The sequence below is a fragment of the Cyprinus carpio genome, chromosome A19 (assembly GCF_018340385.1).
Source record: "Cyprinus carpio isolate SPL01 chromosome A19, ASM1834038v1, whole genome shotgun sequence".
NCBI classification, from domain to species: Eukaryota; Metazoa; Chordata; class Actinopteri; order Cypriniformes; family Cyprinidae; genus Cyprinus; species Cyprinus carpio.
The window spans coordinates 14,919,387-14,937,847 of NC_056590.1; the positions used below are offsets into that span (position 1 = coordinate 14,919,387).

Sequence of the window (18,461 nt, forward strand, 5' to 3'; positions counted from 1 at the left end):
ATGGTTACACACCTGATCCATTGGGCCCTATCGTCTCCATATAACCATGGAGACGTGCTAGCGGCGATGAATCCGGATAAAAACGCTAAACATTCAGTCCCCTGATGGCGCGAATTACACTGCATAATCACAAACGCTTGTTAGGAAGCGTAATGAACTTACTTCTCATCAACATCAGCCTATGCATCCTGGCCAGACACACAACAGTACTCTTGTTCACTGTCTTCTTCAGGCTTGTTTTTCCTGAAAATGGAAACATGTATCGTCTTGATTCAGAAGCATAAAGACTGCCTAAAGATTTGGCCTGTCTTACCTCAGAGTGATATTGCATTCAGTGCAGGAAAAAAATATATATATATATTATTCTGTAATATTCTGATGCATCCCACTGTTATCTTTATCTACATTAAAATAATGAATCATTCCTAATTTACACTCAAGTCCTTCTTCTACATCATGATAGTACAACATGAATAAATCTTAATCACTTTTTATTATCTGTACAAAGAGTAGTTTTGTATAAACATTTTATGCTTATTTTAAGTAATGCATTTTTTTATTGGTTTTAATTTTAGTTTTACTTAATGGTAATTTTTGTTTAGTGTAACTTAAAGTATTAAAATATTAAAATTATTTTAATTACTTTAATTTTAGTTTAAGTATTTAAGTATCTGAATGCTGTAAACAAACGGTTTTGTTTTGCTTCGTTTTGCTCAATCAAAATGTTGTGAACAAAAGTTTTGTCATATGCATGGTAATGTACAGTGCATGGCAATGTATAATGTGTTTGATATTGGTGGAATATATCTGCTATACTGCTACTGCAGCAGAGAATTGCTACTGCCAATACATCCACGGACATGCTGCTGTGAGCATCTAGGAAATAGTGCTGCTGCACAAATAACATACATAAAATATATATCACCATCCAGTGCAGTAATGGCATCATATATATATATATATATATATATATATATATATATATATATATATATATATTTATAGATAGATAGATAGATAGATAGATAGGTAGATAGATATATAACATACATGAAATAACCCCGTAGCAGATCTATACAGGTGGAGCTGGGGAAGGTGAAGGGTTTCTGTAGCACACTGCAAATGCTACAGCAAGCACTAGCGAAAAGAAACCAATCAGCTGCTCTGTGTGAATAATGATGTATATATCAGATTGAGTTATCAGCCTGCTCCATCTAGAGTTTCATGAGAAAACTTTGTATTTTTTTGTTTTGTTTTATTTTTGAGCAACCAGAATGTTGACAAATAATGATTTTATTTAATTTGTGGGACTTCACGTGAATATCCGCAAAGCCGCAGGTCCAGAACGCAATTCCTGGTCGAGTCCTTTAAACATGTGCTCACCAACTAGCTGGAGTCTTCACGGACATTTTTAACCTCTCCCTTTCCCTGTCTGTTGTCCCCCAATGTTTCAAAACATCCACCATTGTGCCAATACAAAAGACACCCAAAGCTTCTTGCTTGAATGACTGGCTCCCTGTTGCTCTGACTCCCATCATCAGTAAGTGCTTTGAGAAGCTCATCAGAGATCACATCTGCTCTGTATTACCAGCATCACTGGACCCACTGCAGCTTGCCTACCACAATAACTGCTCCACAGATGATGCAAATGCCTTCACCCTGCACACTGCCCTTTCCCATCTTGACAAGAGGAACACATATATGTGAGAATGTTGTTTGTTGACAACAGCTCAGCGTTTAATACCATAGTGCCCTCTAAGCTTGTGGTGAAACTCCGGGCTCTGGTCTGGATCGTGGACTTCTTGTCAGGCAGACGGCAGGTGGTCAGAGTTGGCAGCAACATCTCCTCCCCGCTGACCCTCAACACTGGAGCCCCACAGGGCTGCGTTCTCAGTCCTCTCCTATACTCCCTGTACACGCATGACTGTGTAGCCACGCATAGCTCCAACGTCATCATCAAATTTGTGGATGACACAATGCTAGTAGGCCTGATCACCGACGATGATGAATCAGAAGAGAAGAGGTGTGCACCCTGACTAACTGGTGCCACAACAACAACCTCTCTCTGAACATCAAGAAGACCAAAGAGCTGGTGGTGTATTTCAGGAGACGGACCAGTGAGCACTCCCCCATCACCATCGACGAGACTCCAGTGGAGCGGTCTGCAGCTTCAAGTTCCTCTGCGTTCACATCACCTGGACTACTCACACACAGTCAGTAGTGAGGAAGACCCACCAGCATCTCTTCTTCCTCAGGCGACTTAAGAAATTTGGTCTGAGCTCAGAAATCCTCAGACAGTTCTACACTTGCACTGTGGAGAGCATCCTGACTGGCTGCATCACCGCCTGGTACGGGAACTGCACCACTCTCAAACGGAAAGCCCTGCAGAGAATTGTCCAGACAGCCCAGCACATCATCGGAGGTGAGCTTCCATCCCTCCAGGACATCTACACCCAGAGATGTGTGAGGAAAGCACGGAAAATCATCAAAGACTCCTGCAGCATCAGGAACCGAACCAGCTGAACGCGAGACAGCTTCTTCTCGCAGGCCATCAGACTACTGAACCCCAGACAGCAAAATGATACTCACCCATCTACTCCTACCCCTCACACTGGATACCATCTACACACCACTCACACTGACTCTGACAGCACTGCTACTGTACTGAACTTCACAGTAAAACACTACAGTATACATCACTGTAAGTCATATATAAAAGCTATACATTTATAAGTCTCTTGAGTATACTGTGTACTACATGTATATTATGGAAATGTGTATATTGTGAAAAATGTGTATATTGTGTAAAATGTGTATATTGTTATTTATGTATACTGTTAATTTTTCATATCTTGTTGCTTTCACTGCCATGGCATAGAGTCTTGTACCCAGGAATTTCACCATCGTTACACTTTTGTACACGATATGTGACAATAAAGAGATTTGATTTGTTAACTTATGTGTTTAAGATCACGAGAATCACATTCTTATGTTAACATTGAGTCCAGATCTGGAGCCTCCTCATGTGGAGTGTTTTCTCTGTGCAGACAGCAGTGTGGGATACATCGTGATGCTGCTACACAATTGGATTAAGAGGTTTATGGATTATGAAGATCTAAATGGCCTGACAAGGCAGTGATAGTCACCTTGAAAGTGAGTACTATTGGATTAATGGAGGCCCAGGCTCGAACCTGCCAGAGTGAATTAAAGCAACAGCATTTTGCCCCTGGACATGAGTAATCCTTGCTGATGCCAGTGTTATCGCTGTGTGAGTGGGAAAAAGTTCCTAATGTTTATTCTTCCAGCTGGGGTCACATACATTGACCTCACACCCACTCATAGACCAGCACTCTGACTTTTACCATCCCTTAAAACATATTTGGAAAACAATAAATAATAAAATCCAAATACCAGAAAGATGGATAAGCATAAGAATCCCCAGTCCCGCTCTTCCAAAGCAAGCTTCTTTTTTTCCAGGAATAAATGTTGCAAAGTAGGAGGGGAAACCCATATTTATGATCCTGAACTTCAGAAATAGTTTAGGCATTAGATTACTGTTCTGATTGTTTTACCAGTAACAGAGGTCAACACTGAGGAAAAGAAGCATTCTGAAGCAGACTATTATTATGCATGTTTATATTGTATATTGAAAGTAGTAGTTCAAGGAACATTTGATCAATTAATCAAGTTTATACTTTTATAATTAGCACATGCAGTGCAAATATTAGTGTTATCACTGTTATCAGCAATGCCAGTCATGGGGACATCTAGACATATTGCATGTTTACTATAAGCAGAACAATGGAACATTAGGAATAAATAGTTTTCTTTGTGATGTTTGCATACTGTGCTGTATTAATGATCCCTTGATGAGGTCTTACCAGAATACCAGTTGCTAGGTCTGTTTATGGAAATAGGATTAGGTAGGAAACAGTGATCATTTCCTTGTTGCAGACCCTCTTTAAAGGGGGGCATCTGGTTGTATCATGATGAAATTCATATTATAATTGTGGGGCTGTGTGGTTTTGCACCGTACCCGTAGTCATTGTCATAACTGTTCTGTTTTGTTGTCTTCATAAACATTCTGTTTGTTTGTTTTTTTGAACTTTTGAATTCTAACATGATTTAAAATTAGGTCAAATGTCTGCAGTGACTGCATTTTGAAAGTATAACAGTGTTTTTCACCCTTAACAAATGAATTATCCCTATTTTTATACTGATGATTGACTATGCTATAGGCAAACTCATACAGTGATTTTATGGTAAGACTTATGACTGTGTAGTTTGTTAGTGGTGAATGTTGCTGAATATATCTGAATGTAGCATCTGCAGCACAAACGTAAGGTCAGCTAAAATTCACCCCATTCAGCAGCAGTTCATCTTAAACTGCAGTACAGTGAGAGCTCTGAGCCAGATGCCACATATACCTCCTACACACAATCAATACAGCAATTATAAGATGACAGGACCAGATTCAATATACACTAACACAGCATCTTTGTTAACATTCTCCCTGAACTGATTCAGCACCGATCTCATCAAAGCCAAAGCGTCGAGGTTAATCTGGTTTTCGTGAAACAGCGCCATCTGCTGTGTACACACACACACACACACACACACACACACACACACACACACACACACACACACACACACACACACACACACACACACAGACACACACACACACACACACACACACACACACACACACACACACACACACAGACACACACACACACACACACACACACACACACACACACACACACACACACACACACTCTATTACGAGCTTACCTGTTTAGAATTCAGTAAACTGTTGAGAAACTATCTATAAATGTTTGTACATTTCTGTTCCAATCCAAAACATTCTGTTTATCATCCAAACACTAAGGTTCTATTTCTTATTTAGCCTACTTGTGTCATATGGTTTAAGTTTTTTATTTAAACCTCTGTCTAAAAGATCAGTGAATGAGAATCTTCTCTTCACTGTTGAAGATGAAGCTGGTGTTTAGTGTGTACTGTTAAATACAGTTAGAGACACTGTCTTTCTTGTCCTCATGTTGTTGAGCATCTGGACCATCCACTTGGTAAAGAGATCCTGATTAGATTCAGTTTGCAGTATTGTCTTCATCTCTCAACAGACTGATGAACTCCTAGAGAAATATGTTTAGATGTATATGGTAGCCATGGAATTATTAAAAAACACTGTATTGCGATTAAAGTAGCGATTGAATAATAATAACACATTTATTTAGCTCCATATATATATATATATATATATATATATATATATATATATATATATATATATATATATACACACACGCACAAGTCTCATACACTGGTTATATTTATTTGATCAAAAAATACAATAGAAACAGTAATATATAATTACAATTTCAAATAACTGTTATCTATCTGAATATATATTAAAATGTAATTTATTCCTGTGATCAAAGCTGAATTTTCAGCATCATTACTTCAGGCTTCAGTGTCACATGATCCTTCAGAAATCAGTGTAATATGATGATTTCCTGCTCAAGAAACATTTATTATTATTATTATTATTATTATTATTATTATTATTATTATTATTATTATTATTACTATTAATTTTGAAAACAGTTGGGCTGCTTATTTTAAATGTCTCTACTGTTTAGTTCATTCAAATTTAATGGGTTTAGACCAAATTAATTTAATCTAGTATGTTCTGTGTAGCAATGCCACATTTGTCAAGCTAAATTTTCTAATGTGAGACTTTTTTTTTTTTTTTTTTTTTAATAATAACAACACTCAATCTCTAAATTTACTCTCCTAATGCAGTCTCTTGCAAAGCATGCTGGGAACTACATTTCTGCTTCCCAGTTACTTTTCAACAGAAATGAATGTTTTAACACAACTGAATCAATTAAACTTCCATTTCAAATATATTGTATTAGTTAAATATATTGTATTAGTGAACAAAATTAAATGAAGGTGTTACAAAATGTGCAAAAATCATGTTACTTAAGCTCATTTTAATCATTAAACCAAACAAGAGGCAAAAAAATCGGTCTATGACTGTTCTAGTCTTTTTTTGTACATCTTGTTTGTTGTATTCCTCAGCTGTAAGTCGCTTTGGATAAAAGTGTCTGCTGTTTATGTAAATCTCCAAGCTTTTACAAAACCCTATAATGGAAAAACTATCCTTCAGTTCCCCACAGTGTGTCTGATCAGTTTGTTCTCATCACAGTCTGTGCCCCACACACAGTCAGCAAGAGCTTCTGACATGCAGAGTAGTGTGTTCAAGTGTCCTCTGAAGTCAAACAGACCCAGAAGCTGTGAATAATTGGTCTTGCAGAGAAAGTGAGCCGTATGCCTTTGAAAGCCCTCAGGACAGCCGAACTTCCTCAACCCTCTTCATCAATCCTGACATGTGACTCAGTCATGCTTTTACCTTTAAGTCCTAGAAACAGTTCAGAGTATAACACACCTTCCCCTCTTAAAGTCATAGTTTACCCAAAAAATGAAAGGTCTGTCATCATTTACTCACCCTCATGTTTTTCCATACCTGTATTACCTACTTTCTTCTGAAGAACATAAAAGAAGTTATTTAGAAGAACATTTATAATCTTCTGATCTAATGATCTTTCAGTCAATATCTGTTTGTTGGATGACTTCAAGCAACTTGGAATATACTTTTAAAAATGAAGCTTCTTTGAAGAACTTTTAATATCCATGAAACATTACTATTGTACAGAAGGATTTTTAATGTATAGTGGAAAAGGGTAGATAATTAAAATGTTCTTTAAACTAAAAAATGGCTCTTTTTAAGAACTTTTCACAGAAAGATTCGTTGGGGAACCAAAAATGCTTCTTCTATAGTACCCCTGCACAAAAACTCATTGGGAACCTTTATTGTTAAGAGTGTAGAGTGTACAATTCATATCCATCGTGTGTTGTTTTAAATGACCGTTGAGGAATTTTAACCAAAGTATGTTACAGACATTTCATGAAGACCCTAAGAATCATACCAACTTGTGGAAAATGGGCATCCGATGTCCCCTTTAAGTTATGGACCAAATTCGATTGATAAAATGTCCCTATGAAGACAATGAATGCTGTTTTTCCTTTTGGAACCCATCTGTTGCATTCTATTGACAACAGACCTTTTTGACTGTGACCTTTAGCTAAAATGTTTATTTCTTGGGTGCACAACACCTTTCAGGCATCTTTTGGCATTTCAAAAGGTCCCAAAAAATGAATTTGCTTTAAAACAAGATTTTCTTCTGGTCGAAAAAGAAATATTTTTTTGGAACCATAAACTAGAAGCAGTAAGTGACTATCTAAGGAAAGATGGCAATGAGACTGGATTTGAATTCGTATGTTTATTTTATTTAAATAAAACACAAGGTTCCTATTATTAAAACAAAGAAACAATTAGCCGCTTGAGGCTAAAAGTTGAAAGTGTGGCTTTTGATACTGTCATTTGTATACAGTCAGCAGACATGGACAGTGGGCCTATAACCTTATGCAAGCTCCGCAGTCTGTCCCACAGGAAAACAATTCAAGCTACAAGGCTTAAAAAATCATTTTCTTGACGTGAGAATTGGCAAAGAGTTATCACACTCTAAAAAATGCTGGGTTGTTTCAATCCAACTTTGGGACCAACCCAGCTGTTGGGCTAAATTTTTAAATAACCCAAAGGTGGGGTTAGTCCATATTTGCCCCAAGGTTGGGTTGAAACAACCCAGCGTGATATGCTTCCAAAACAGTTTTGTTCTTTCGTCCTGTCAATATTTTTCCCCTTCAAATCAAATGATGTCCTCCATTCACACACATATCTGGTTTGTACAGTCACAACAACAAAATGCTTTATTGCCATTGTGTGTGAACAGACAGCAGGTCAGCGTGACATATTCACCTGATCTACAAACACATCTCCCGCGATGGCCAGCAATGTGCTCTTACACTGCAGTGCTGGTTTTGATAGCAGTCGATGGCTTTAGTGCTGTGTGCCGATTCCGCTCCAGAATCACACATGCATGGAATGGAGATGAAATGGTGCAGATATTCAAGCATTTAAAACAAGAGTATGATTATTGCAAACCCTTCACTTACCAAAATGAGCTTCATCTTTGACTTAACTACTTGGTCTTTTGATATAAGGTGCAGCATAAAAGGTTGCATTGTTACTTTTAAAGCCTTTCATATTTATCATGTATGATTATGTTGGGTGTCAATGAATGATCTTATGAGATGAATAAATCAATATCTTTCTATTGATTGCAAAAGCACATTTCATTGTTTGACCATATAAAAATTCTGCTTTGAGACAAGGAAAGCCTGCACTGACAAATCATGCTTGCCTGTCATTTGTTCCTGGACAAAAAGTTGATTATTATTTTTCATAATCAGTGAAATCAGAAATGCATGCTTATGTCGTCACAACAGCCGATGTACATATAAACTTGTATGATAATGTGAACGGATACACTCTGTATGGGCATAGACTGATTTAAATATTATTATTGGCTTGGTGTTTTATGACTGAAAGATATCCTGCTTGTATAAAACCATGCTTTTAGGTGAATCTCACCTACATTTCAATTTCATTTTTCCCCCCAAAAAAGGCTCAAATAAAATAAAAATTGGTTCAACATAAAAAATGCTGCTGCAATTAGTCCTAACAGCTTATTATATTAAATTAACAAATCTCTAACTATAACTAAAGTTAACTCAACATAACTTATCATTTCAAGTCAAGAAAAAACATATTACTGATTCTGTTGAATTTTAATTTTATGATAACTAATCACAGCGATCATTTTTAGTGTTTTATGCCCATTATATATTTTGCATTGTGACATATTTGATGATTTAGTTCATGAATCCTCAAATTTTTAATACCATAATGTGGAAAATATTATTTTCATTCATGTAATATGACTTTTTCGGTAACTAATTATTGATACATTGTTTATTTAGTGCATTTGTTGTAATGAATCATTTTAATTTCTGACGATTTTAATGAATTAATACTATTTAATACAATTACAATTCATTCAGAAAATGTCACAATGCCAAAAAAGAGACTATTTTAATGGCCCTTAAAATACCCTTCATTCCATTACGCATTCTTTATTTTAGCAAGACATTTCTTCGTGAATTCAGCCTTTTATTTTAGACTAATCACCAGCAGCATGTCCTAGTAGCATGTTAAAGTAAAAAAAAAAAAAAATTGAGAAGATTAAGAGAATAAAGTTGTAATGTCACAATAATACTTATTAAATGAAGAAATTAAATGTTTAAAAGTAATAGGTGTAAATAAATAGGATTTCATTTAATAAGTTACAATCTTATTATCAAAATCTTTTTTTTTTTTTTACATGCCATTAGAAAATGCTTCTCCTCAAACCTGTGATCTGGGCTGTTGTTTGTCATATTAAATCTGAATGTATGTCATATAGTGACTGTGATGATGCACGTCTGATTCATGAGGGTTGTCTAATGTTTTCAACACACAGTGTGTCCGACCCAATCCTCTCAACATGGAATGTGATGGGACGGATCTGAATGTGAGATTTACCTGAGTGTTAACCGCTTGTGATGCACCAGAAGCGAGGCCACAGGCGGACACCGTGCAACAAGGTGTGAAAACAAAACCTTTAGTACTTTTTCTGTGTTTTTCTCTTTCTGCATCATCGTCAGAAGGTAGGAAACCTGGACAGTCGTCAACCGTGGAGTGCAGCTCATTTCCCATAATGTACATAACACAGCAATACACGGTTTTAAATTCAAACAAGCTTATTTCTTTATATATAGATTTCTCATATATAGATATATCGATAGAGAGAGAGCTTATTCATACTGTGGATGTTGAAAGAGAACACGACACATAATTAATGTTAAACATACGATCAGTTTCAAATGCATGCCCTGACACTATTAAGACCTTCCTGAAAGCGTCAGTCGTCTTTCTCCTTGTAAATCGGCGGTGTTTTCAAAGGCGACAACTCGCTGATTATAGTGCTCATACAATTGCCACTTTGCTTAAATTTTAAGCACACATGAAAGCAAAGCTGCGTTTGAAAACAGCTGTGCAGTTGCTCGGGATCAACGCGGAATCAAATCAGATGGAAAAGTACTTGCGAACACATCCACATCTTACACTAAAAAAATCAAAATGGAAATTTCTGGAATGTGACTGCACTTATCAATAGGCAAATTTAATAAATATGATTTCCGTGTGAGACGCTCACTCATTTGTCAAGATGACAGTGAAGCCATTTGAATTTTTGATTTGCATATTCTAAGGTCCTTTTCCCAAAACGCATTCTTCAGATGCCGTCCCCATCCAGACACCATACTCAAACCCCTCGGCTGCGTTTGCATTTGCGATTCTCGTTCGGGCCACAGTTGCTATGCCATGCAGATAGTAAAGATTCAGCACAAAGGTGGGGTCCATCAGAGAGAGAAGAGGAAGTTTGGGACGGGGAACGAACGGTCCTCTACACAGGAGCGGAGCGGAGCGACCGAGACCAGCTCTGCCGCGTTTAGCTGACTTGAAAGTTCTGAGGCTGGGAGGCCGATTCTGAGGGCGCCTCCTGCTGTTCGGAGGGGGATTCGGGAGGGTCGTCTGTGCTCGTGCTGGTGGAGACCTGAGTGGGCATGTGGTGATGGTGGTGGTGTGAGCCGCTGGGGCCGGCCTGGCTCTCCTCTTTCGGCTGGAGGAGGGATCCCGGGAGCTTGACAGGGCAGAACGCAGAGCCGGTGGGGATGAAGTTGACCTTGTTTTTGTCAGGGCAGGAGAAAAGGGGGACGGTGGCTGACTGTCTGGACCTGAGAGAGAGAGGAAAGCGATTTAGGAGAAAGTTCTAAATGGGATACTGATGTACACCGTGTGTACCACAGCTCAGCATTAAAGGGGAAACCCAATATAAGTGGTTTTGTGCTTGCCAAATATGGATATTTGTGTTTTATGGAACACTGTTGCTATGAATTATTTAACTCACTGGTAGTCCTAATTTTTGAGTCACACTTATACACTTAGGTGGTCAAAAAGAAGCCTGTATAGCTCTCTGTATAAATATATATGCTATATACACAGGGCTGTGTGTTTGTTTGCACTCTTAATGTTTTAGTATTTAAACCCTTGATTTCTGTGTGCTTTCTTCTGTACCTTAGCTGATTTGTAGATTGTACCAGAAGCATTTTTTTTTTTTTTTTTTTGGTGTGTGTATTTGCTATTCATTTCCAATGGTGATAATTTCTGACCATATATAGTAAAATATGACTATTTTTTAAAGACATTAAAAAATAAAAACTTTTTTTTTTTGGCCTTTTCAAATAATTTCCATTTTTTTCTGTGTTCACATAGCAAGAATGTCAAAGCAAAAGAGCCAGAGGAGCAATAGAGGGTTAATATAATTGTAATCAAATATAATTAAAAGTATTGTTTTACTCTCTTTAATGTATTATATATACAGTACAAATAAAGAAATGAAGCTCTGGCCTGATGATGTAGTGTAAAGTAAAGTAAAATTGTAGTAAAGTATAGTTAAGTATATTATGTATGTATGTGTATTTGGGTTGTTTGTTTTTTTATTTTTTAATTTTTTTTTTATATGTGCCATATATTTTCAAAAAATGTGCAACAATAAACATGCTTCACTGATGTTCACATCAGCGTGTTCGATTCATATACCAGAAACAAATATGGATTCATTTTTCACATTTTAAATCCAATTCCATGCAAAAATGTTGTTTTGACAATTCAAAACATGATGGTTGATATTCTGGTTTATACATCACTCTCGGAGTAGCAGGTCATCAGAGTATTCAAAACATTTGCAGCATTTGCATGCTGCGCACATTATACATCCTGCATGCTAACAGTAGCAGAATAGCAGTGTGCTATTTCAGGCTCACTAGAGAAATCAAACTCTACTCACGTCATTTCCTCAAACACTTTGATCTTCTCACAGCCCTCTGGAGGCTCCCGTTTGAACATGTAGCTGTTGTTGGGTTTTGGGGACGAGGTGAATTTAGGCAGAGGAGAACTGCTGCCGCTGTCTGCAGGACAGAATTACACATATCCAGTTACTCTCTGGATTAATATCAGAGAGCTCTCTTGATATAACACTGCAAATTATACACATATGATATGAAATTGCTTCTTGGCAAACAATCTGGCTTGACCACCGGTGTGTAGGTCTGACCTTTGTCTCTGTCGTCCAGCATCTCGTCGGTGGAGTAAGGGCTGCCGTCATGTGAGCGGGGCGGGCATGCGGGCGAGGGGCAGGGCGACAGGCTCGAGCAGCTGCTGGAGCGTCCAGGCACTGATGACGTCTGAGTGTCTATACCACGACTGCTGCTGCTGCGCTGCTGAGGAGGAAACGGAGCCCGTCGCCCGTCAGGAACCTCCAGCGCCTGAGAGACGTTCAGAGAGAGAACAATCAAGCTTTATGGACAACAGTAGAATTAAATACAGCAAAACATCATGCATCTTTTTCCATGCTAAACATTTTTACTTAGTGTGATTATGACTTTAGGAGTGTGTGTGTACCTTGAGCTCCTCTTTCTCTCCGTTGTCTTTGATGAAGACTTTCTCCAGCTCATGGTTGATGCCCTCCATGCTGCTGGGAACCCTGGAGATGGAGGGCTTTGGCACTGTGATGTTGGACAGTGGCATCTGTGCTGACTTCGACATGGACGACTGAACATGGAGACGACATGAGTTTATTATTTATAACTGCACTGGATGTGTTTAGTGCATACACTGATGTAATGTGTGTGAGTGTGCGGACCGGAGCTGTGCTGATGGTAGTGGCAGTAATGGTGGTGGTGCTGCTGCAGCAGGGGAGGGGGGGGAGATGCTCTTTACTGTCCTTACACTGCTGGCCTCCACACTGCTTACTGCGCTGAAGCTGGAGCCTGAGCTTAGCGATCTGAAAGACAAAAACAGAGAAAAATTAATTATAAAGTGAAGGACAGAGGAAACAACAAAGATATAAAATAAAAAAATATATATATTATAGTAAAATAAATCCATATATGCTTGTATAAATGAGACAATGGCTAGGAGAGAGAGAGGTACAGAATTGGAGCTGGTACTTGAACACAGGTGACCCGAGGTGTGTTAAATGTCAAAGTGCTGCACATGGGACTATATGACACGGCCAAAAAAAAAAAAAAATTATATATATATTTTTTTTTTTTTTGGCTGTGTCATATATTTATATATATATAAATAAAATAAAATAACTGAAAAATAAAAAAATTAAAATAAATCAAATTAAAAAATTAATAAAATAACTGAAAATAATAATAATAATAATAATAATAATAATACAACAAAACATATAAAAGTAATAAAAAAAATAAAAGGCACAGCTTTGTTAAATGCCAGAGTGTTATGCATAATCGATATAATCATATATGGCACCACCAAAATAAATAAAAAAATAAATAAAATATAATTAAATAAATAAAAATAAACTAAAAGGCGCAGCTTTGCTACATGTCATAGTGTTTACTATATAGTGCAGACAAAATAAAATAAATAAATAAAATACATAAATAAAGAAAAATAAAATACTAAATAAAATAAAATAAAATAAAATAATAAAGTAACCTAAAAAACTAAATTAATTAAATAAATAAATAAAATAAAAGGGCCAGCTTAAATGTCAGTGTTGTCCCTAGACTATATAGTGCAGACAAAATAGAATAAATAAAGAAAGAAAAGAAAAGAGAATAAACAACAAAAGATAATTAAATAAAAACAGAATAAAAATACAATAAATACAATACCATACCTTGAATTGACCTGAGTGCTTGCTGTAACTCTGCATGGCCACAAGAGGTCAGTACAAAACAGGCAGCCATGTGAGAGGCTCACTGATTAAAAAAAGGCAAATGCGTTTCCTGATCTATTACTACAATGATTACCCTTTAACTGGACATTGATATTTAACCCTCACTCCCCATGTCTCAGTGTGGCCCACTCTGCCTTTTCCAACTGGCTTGATCTCTCAGTGTTTACCTTCGAGATTTATCTGCAGTAAATTACTGCGTTTACTCTCTGTATGTATTAAGACAACAGAGCAAGTCTAGACTTGTGCGTTCCTACTGAAAATACAATTAGCTGACGGCTTTTTCTTCACATGGATGTTTGTCTTGATAATGTTATAAAGCACTGAACTACAGGCAGCAGCACACCTCAGCCTTTCCCTCCACCTCAGTTTACATTACAGATGCCAATCTAGAAACTGTGAACACATGCAAATCAATTGCAAATGACTTGTTGTACATCGTTTCCTTCAACCAGGCAACAAAAATCCTGAAACAAATGCTGTGTTTGAAAAGCAAAGCGAGGAAAGAGAAGTGTTTAACTGAAATGACACAGTATATGCTCATCCTGACCGTGCTCTCCTGTAGATCCCTGCTAAGTGTGTCAATATACACAACCTAAATCCACTTAAGAGGTGTAAGGGCTTATTAGCCACTGAGTGGAAGCACTTGATATGAACCTGGATAAAAATGTGGATACTGAGGACATGAACTTCCCATATGCAGGGAAGGAAAGCAGGCCTTTTCTTGGAAAATCTCCCGAATGGGAAACAGTGAGATGATTCAGGTCTTGCAGAATGAGCTCGCTGAGCACTTCTTAGTCTTAGCAAGAGGCGACGATGACAACAAGGGCTTTACGGATCAGACAGGCTTGTGCACATCAACGATCAGGCCCTTCCATCAACACATAATGCCTAACTGATAAGAACGTGACTACAGTGCGGAAGGACACACACGACATGACGCTGCACATATTACTTGCTCTGAAAGCCACACGCTTGTATTGTTCCAGAAGCCTGGAGGCGATGGGAAAGCCATAATCTGGTCCGAGGGGGGTAATGCTTGTTGCAGAGAGGGGAAGTTGATTGTTAAAGGGGGAGATAGTCTTATGTCGCGGTTCCCCAAATGGTCAGGGTGGGGCTGAGCGCCTGTGATAAGGCTAACTCTGCTGCGGCTAGCACTAGCAATAACACACCACACAGCGCAGGAAGTCTGAAGCCACACAGGAAGTTATATTTAGCAGCGGGTGCAGGGGAGATGGATGGGTCGCAGTGACTGGCAGCCTCGTGCAGAGCTGGGTAACAGGTTTTATTTCCACCGCCTCTCCCCGTACGGGCCGCTACATCGCGAGCCACACAGGATGAGGTCATCACTTTCAGGACAGCGAGAGCTCTGTTAATAGCTGTTAGTGTGATTGCACTTTCTTGTTCTCCAAACCCAAGGGGAAAAACTACACAGCTGCGTGTGCAAGACACACTCCGTATAGTGTTTCACTGTTAAAAGGGAGTGTGTTTTCTGCCGTGGGTGTAAGTGTACCTCTTTAAGATGGTCAGAGCTGCCCCAGGACGCCGAGCGCTGGTGTGTGCTCCCTTTCTCTTCGCTCTCGTCACTCCAACATCCAGGAGTCTGAAACACAAAACACACGTTTATTGGACTTTTATATGACGCTAATTCTAATTAATACGGACTAACATAATATTTTTATAATTTAAAAAATAAATAAATATTGATATCTTATAAATACATTTTCATATATAATATACACTACTGTTCAAATGTTTAGGGACTATAAGATTTTGTTTATGTTTGTAAAGTCTAATACAGTAAAACAGTAAAATTGTGAAATATTATTACAATTTAAAAGACCCATTTTCTATGTGAATATATTTTAAAAATGTAATTTATTGCTGTGATCAAAGCTGAATTTTCAGGATCATTGTGTCACATGATCCTTCAGAAATCATTCTAATATGCTGCTCAAGAAGCATTTATTATTATTATTATTAATACTGAAAACAGCTGTGCTGCTTAATATTTTTGTGGAAAGTGATTTTTTTCAGGAAAGAACAGCATTTATTTAAAATAGAAATATTTTGTAACATTAGAAATGTCTTTACTGTCACTTTTGATCAATTTATCCAATTTATTTAATGTATCCTTACTGAATAAAAGTATTTCTATAGAAAAAAAAAATACTTGAACCCCAAACTTTTGAATAGTACTGTACACCCATTTTTACCTTTGGCGGTCCTGCAGGAAAGATTAATCATATTTAATTAACTTCTAGGGATGATTTTTGTCCTATAAGTGTAGCTAAGTAAACACTGACACACACTGATAAAACACATTTCCATGCATCCTCCTCCTGACCCACTATTTCACACCCAGATCACAAAAGCTGCATTGTTCCTGCAATAAACGGTCACCTACATTCCTTCAAAAACAACACTCTCAGTTACCATAGTAAATTCTGCATGCACATGTGGATGTGATGTTTGCCCCCAGGTGTGTGATTTGTTTAGGCAGTCCAACATGCAGCACACACACTGTATAATGTATAAGCACATGTAGTGTATAAGAGCACATGTGACCGGCCCTGAACACAACCCAGTGTGATTAACAGCTTATTATTCAAAAGAGGTCTATACTAAATATAAGCTTATGGCCACTTATATTTTCCTATTTTTATTGTCAATGTTGACTACAATTGAGTTTGTGCACATTCTGTGTACGGTTCATGAAAAGTAGCCGTCACTCATTTTAGGCGGTTTAAGAGCTAACAGGCTTGAGTGATCAGACTACATTTCCCATCACGCTCTGCTGGAGCAAGACTTTGTTCGTGATACTTTTGCAGGTTTTTTAAGGGCTCTGTGAGGACCGATAGATGTGGTCAAGGTGTGTCTGTGGACCTTGTGAAAAACAGAGGAAATATATTTTCTACAGAAAGATGAAAATGTCTCTTTTAAGCGTAACTCGTCTCGGTGGGACTACTGCTGTGGCCCTGTGAAACCCCTGCGTTCATCAGCCGAACAGACGTCACACTTCAAAGTCTGGCCTTTGGGAACAGATCGACACTAGAAGGCCAGCGGGAACACAGGGCCTTTGAAAGCCTAAGTTCTTTTAAAGGACTGACAATGACAATCCTAACACTATTTACTCCCCTCATGTTGTTCACAACCCATTTCCCTCTGAAATACAAAACAGTCTATCTATCTATCTATCTATCTATCTATCTATCTATCTATCTATCTATCTATCTATCTATCTATCTATCTATCTATCTATCTATCTATCTATCTATCTATCTATCTATCTGTGTCAGTCTGTCTGTCTGTCTGTAAGTTTACTTGCACAAGAAACAGTCACAATATAGTTTTGCATACTCATTTTCCACATTTTGTTAGCCAGAAGACTGGAGGGTAAACAAGAGCTTTTTGCTTCTGTATCTTTAAACTCCTTTATGTAGATGACCTCTGTTATGATGCCAAGACAGCTTTTCTAATTTTCATTTATATTTATATTAAGTTTTTAATCTAATATTCAATTTTATTTTAGCTTCATGTCAATTAACAAAAACAATTTGTAATAGATTTAGATAACAATAACAACACTGCATCAAAGTCTTGAAGGGATAGTCCTTCTAAAAAATAATTTCTATAGTTTTTTTCTCCCTTAATTGCCGGGGCCACAAATCTCATTTGTTCCTGTGTTCAATGCAGAGTTGGCGTCTTTGGACATGTCATGCTTTATTTTTATGTCACTGAGGGCAAAAACTATTGGTTCTCATGGGTCATGTGACCAACTATGGAATGAAATGTAAAACGCAAACTCAATGGACGTTGAAGGTTCTTCATAGAACCAGAGATGCCAATAAGAACCTTTATATTTTAGAGAGTAGCATACATTCTTTCCCCCCTTTTTGATACTTAGTGGCATAAATCATTTTTTTTGTCTCTCTGCCTAAAGTCTCCTTTTGCGTTGCTTAGAAGATAACACTGAACTACATGAAAATAAGTACATAGTGACATACTGTAGTGTTCATTTTGGGTTAACTATTCCTTTAAAGCACAAACAAAATTCCAACACATTTTCAAACATAAGGCTAACTGCACTGACAGACAAGACCAACAGTTAGTTACCAGATTGCAATATGTCACTTCTCAGACATTTCAAGACCCAACTAACTAACACTTTTTAAATGTTTTATATGCAGAAAAAAGAAGAGAGGAGCGGCGGCAAAAGAAGAAGGAGGTGATGAAACAACGAATGTTGTTGTTGTTGTTGTTCGTTGTCTGCCAGTGTGGTGTGAACTGTCCTATACAGAATAAGAACATTCTGAACAGATGCACAATGTAGCTGTTTTTTAAAAACTGGGGGTTACGGTGGAGGCCGGCAAACACAAGGAACGACATTCCTGCAGAATCTCATCTTTCTGAATGGTTAATATGACACTTGCTGCATGCTGTAGCACACAATAAGAGGCATGGCAGAATCATTACCTTTAGACACACTACACTCCCATAGGTGCCAAATCTCACCTTCAGTGTAGTAGCAGATGGTGGGTGGAACTTTAGAACTGTGGTGATTGTGTTCCGCCTGATACACCTGCTGACACATGAGGG

General features: G+C 37.7%; 1 protein-coding gene across 1 annotated transcript in view; it reads right to left on the reverse strand.

The window, feature by feature from the left end:
• Window positions 1–7,358: 7,358 nt before the first annotated feature.
• The window catches only part of LOC109111693 (glucocorticoid-induced transcript 1 protein-like), a 28,580-nt gene continuing 17,477 nt past the window's right edge, over window positions 7,359–18,461 (reverse strand). The window contains exons 3-8 of the mRNA XM_042776717.1: window positions 15,376–15,465; window positions 12,795–12,935; window positions 12,554–12,703; window positions 12,207–12,417; window positions 11,940–12,060; window positions 7,359–10,827 (exon numbers count right to left, since the gene is read on the reverse strand). Of these exons, the coding sequence (XP_042632651.1) occupies window positions 10,542–10,827; window positions 11,940–12,060; window positions 12,207–12,417; window positions 12,554–12,703; window positions 12,795–12,935; window positions 15,376–15,465 (999 nt within the window). The 3' untranslated portion in view covers window positions 7,359–10,541. The remainder of the gene's footprint in view (window positions 10,828–11,939; window positions 12,061–12,206; window positions 12,418–12,553; window positions 12,704–12,794; window positions 12,936–15,375; window positions 15,466–18,461) is intronic.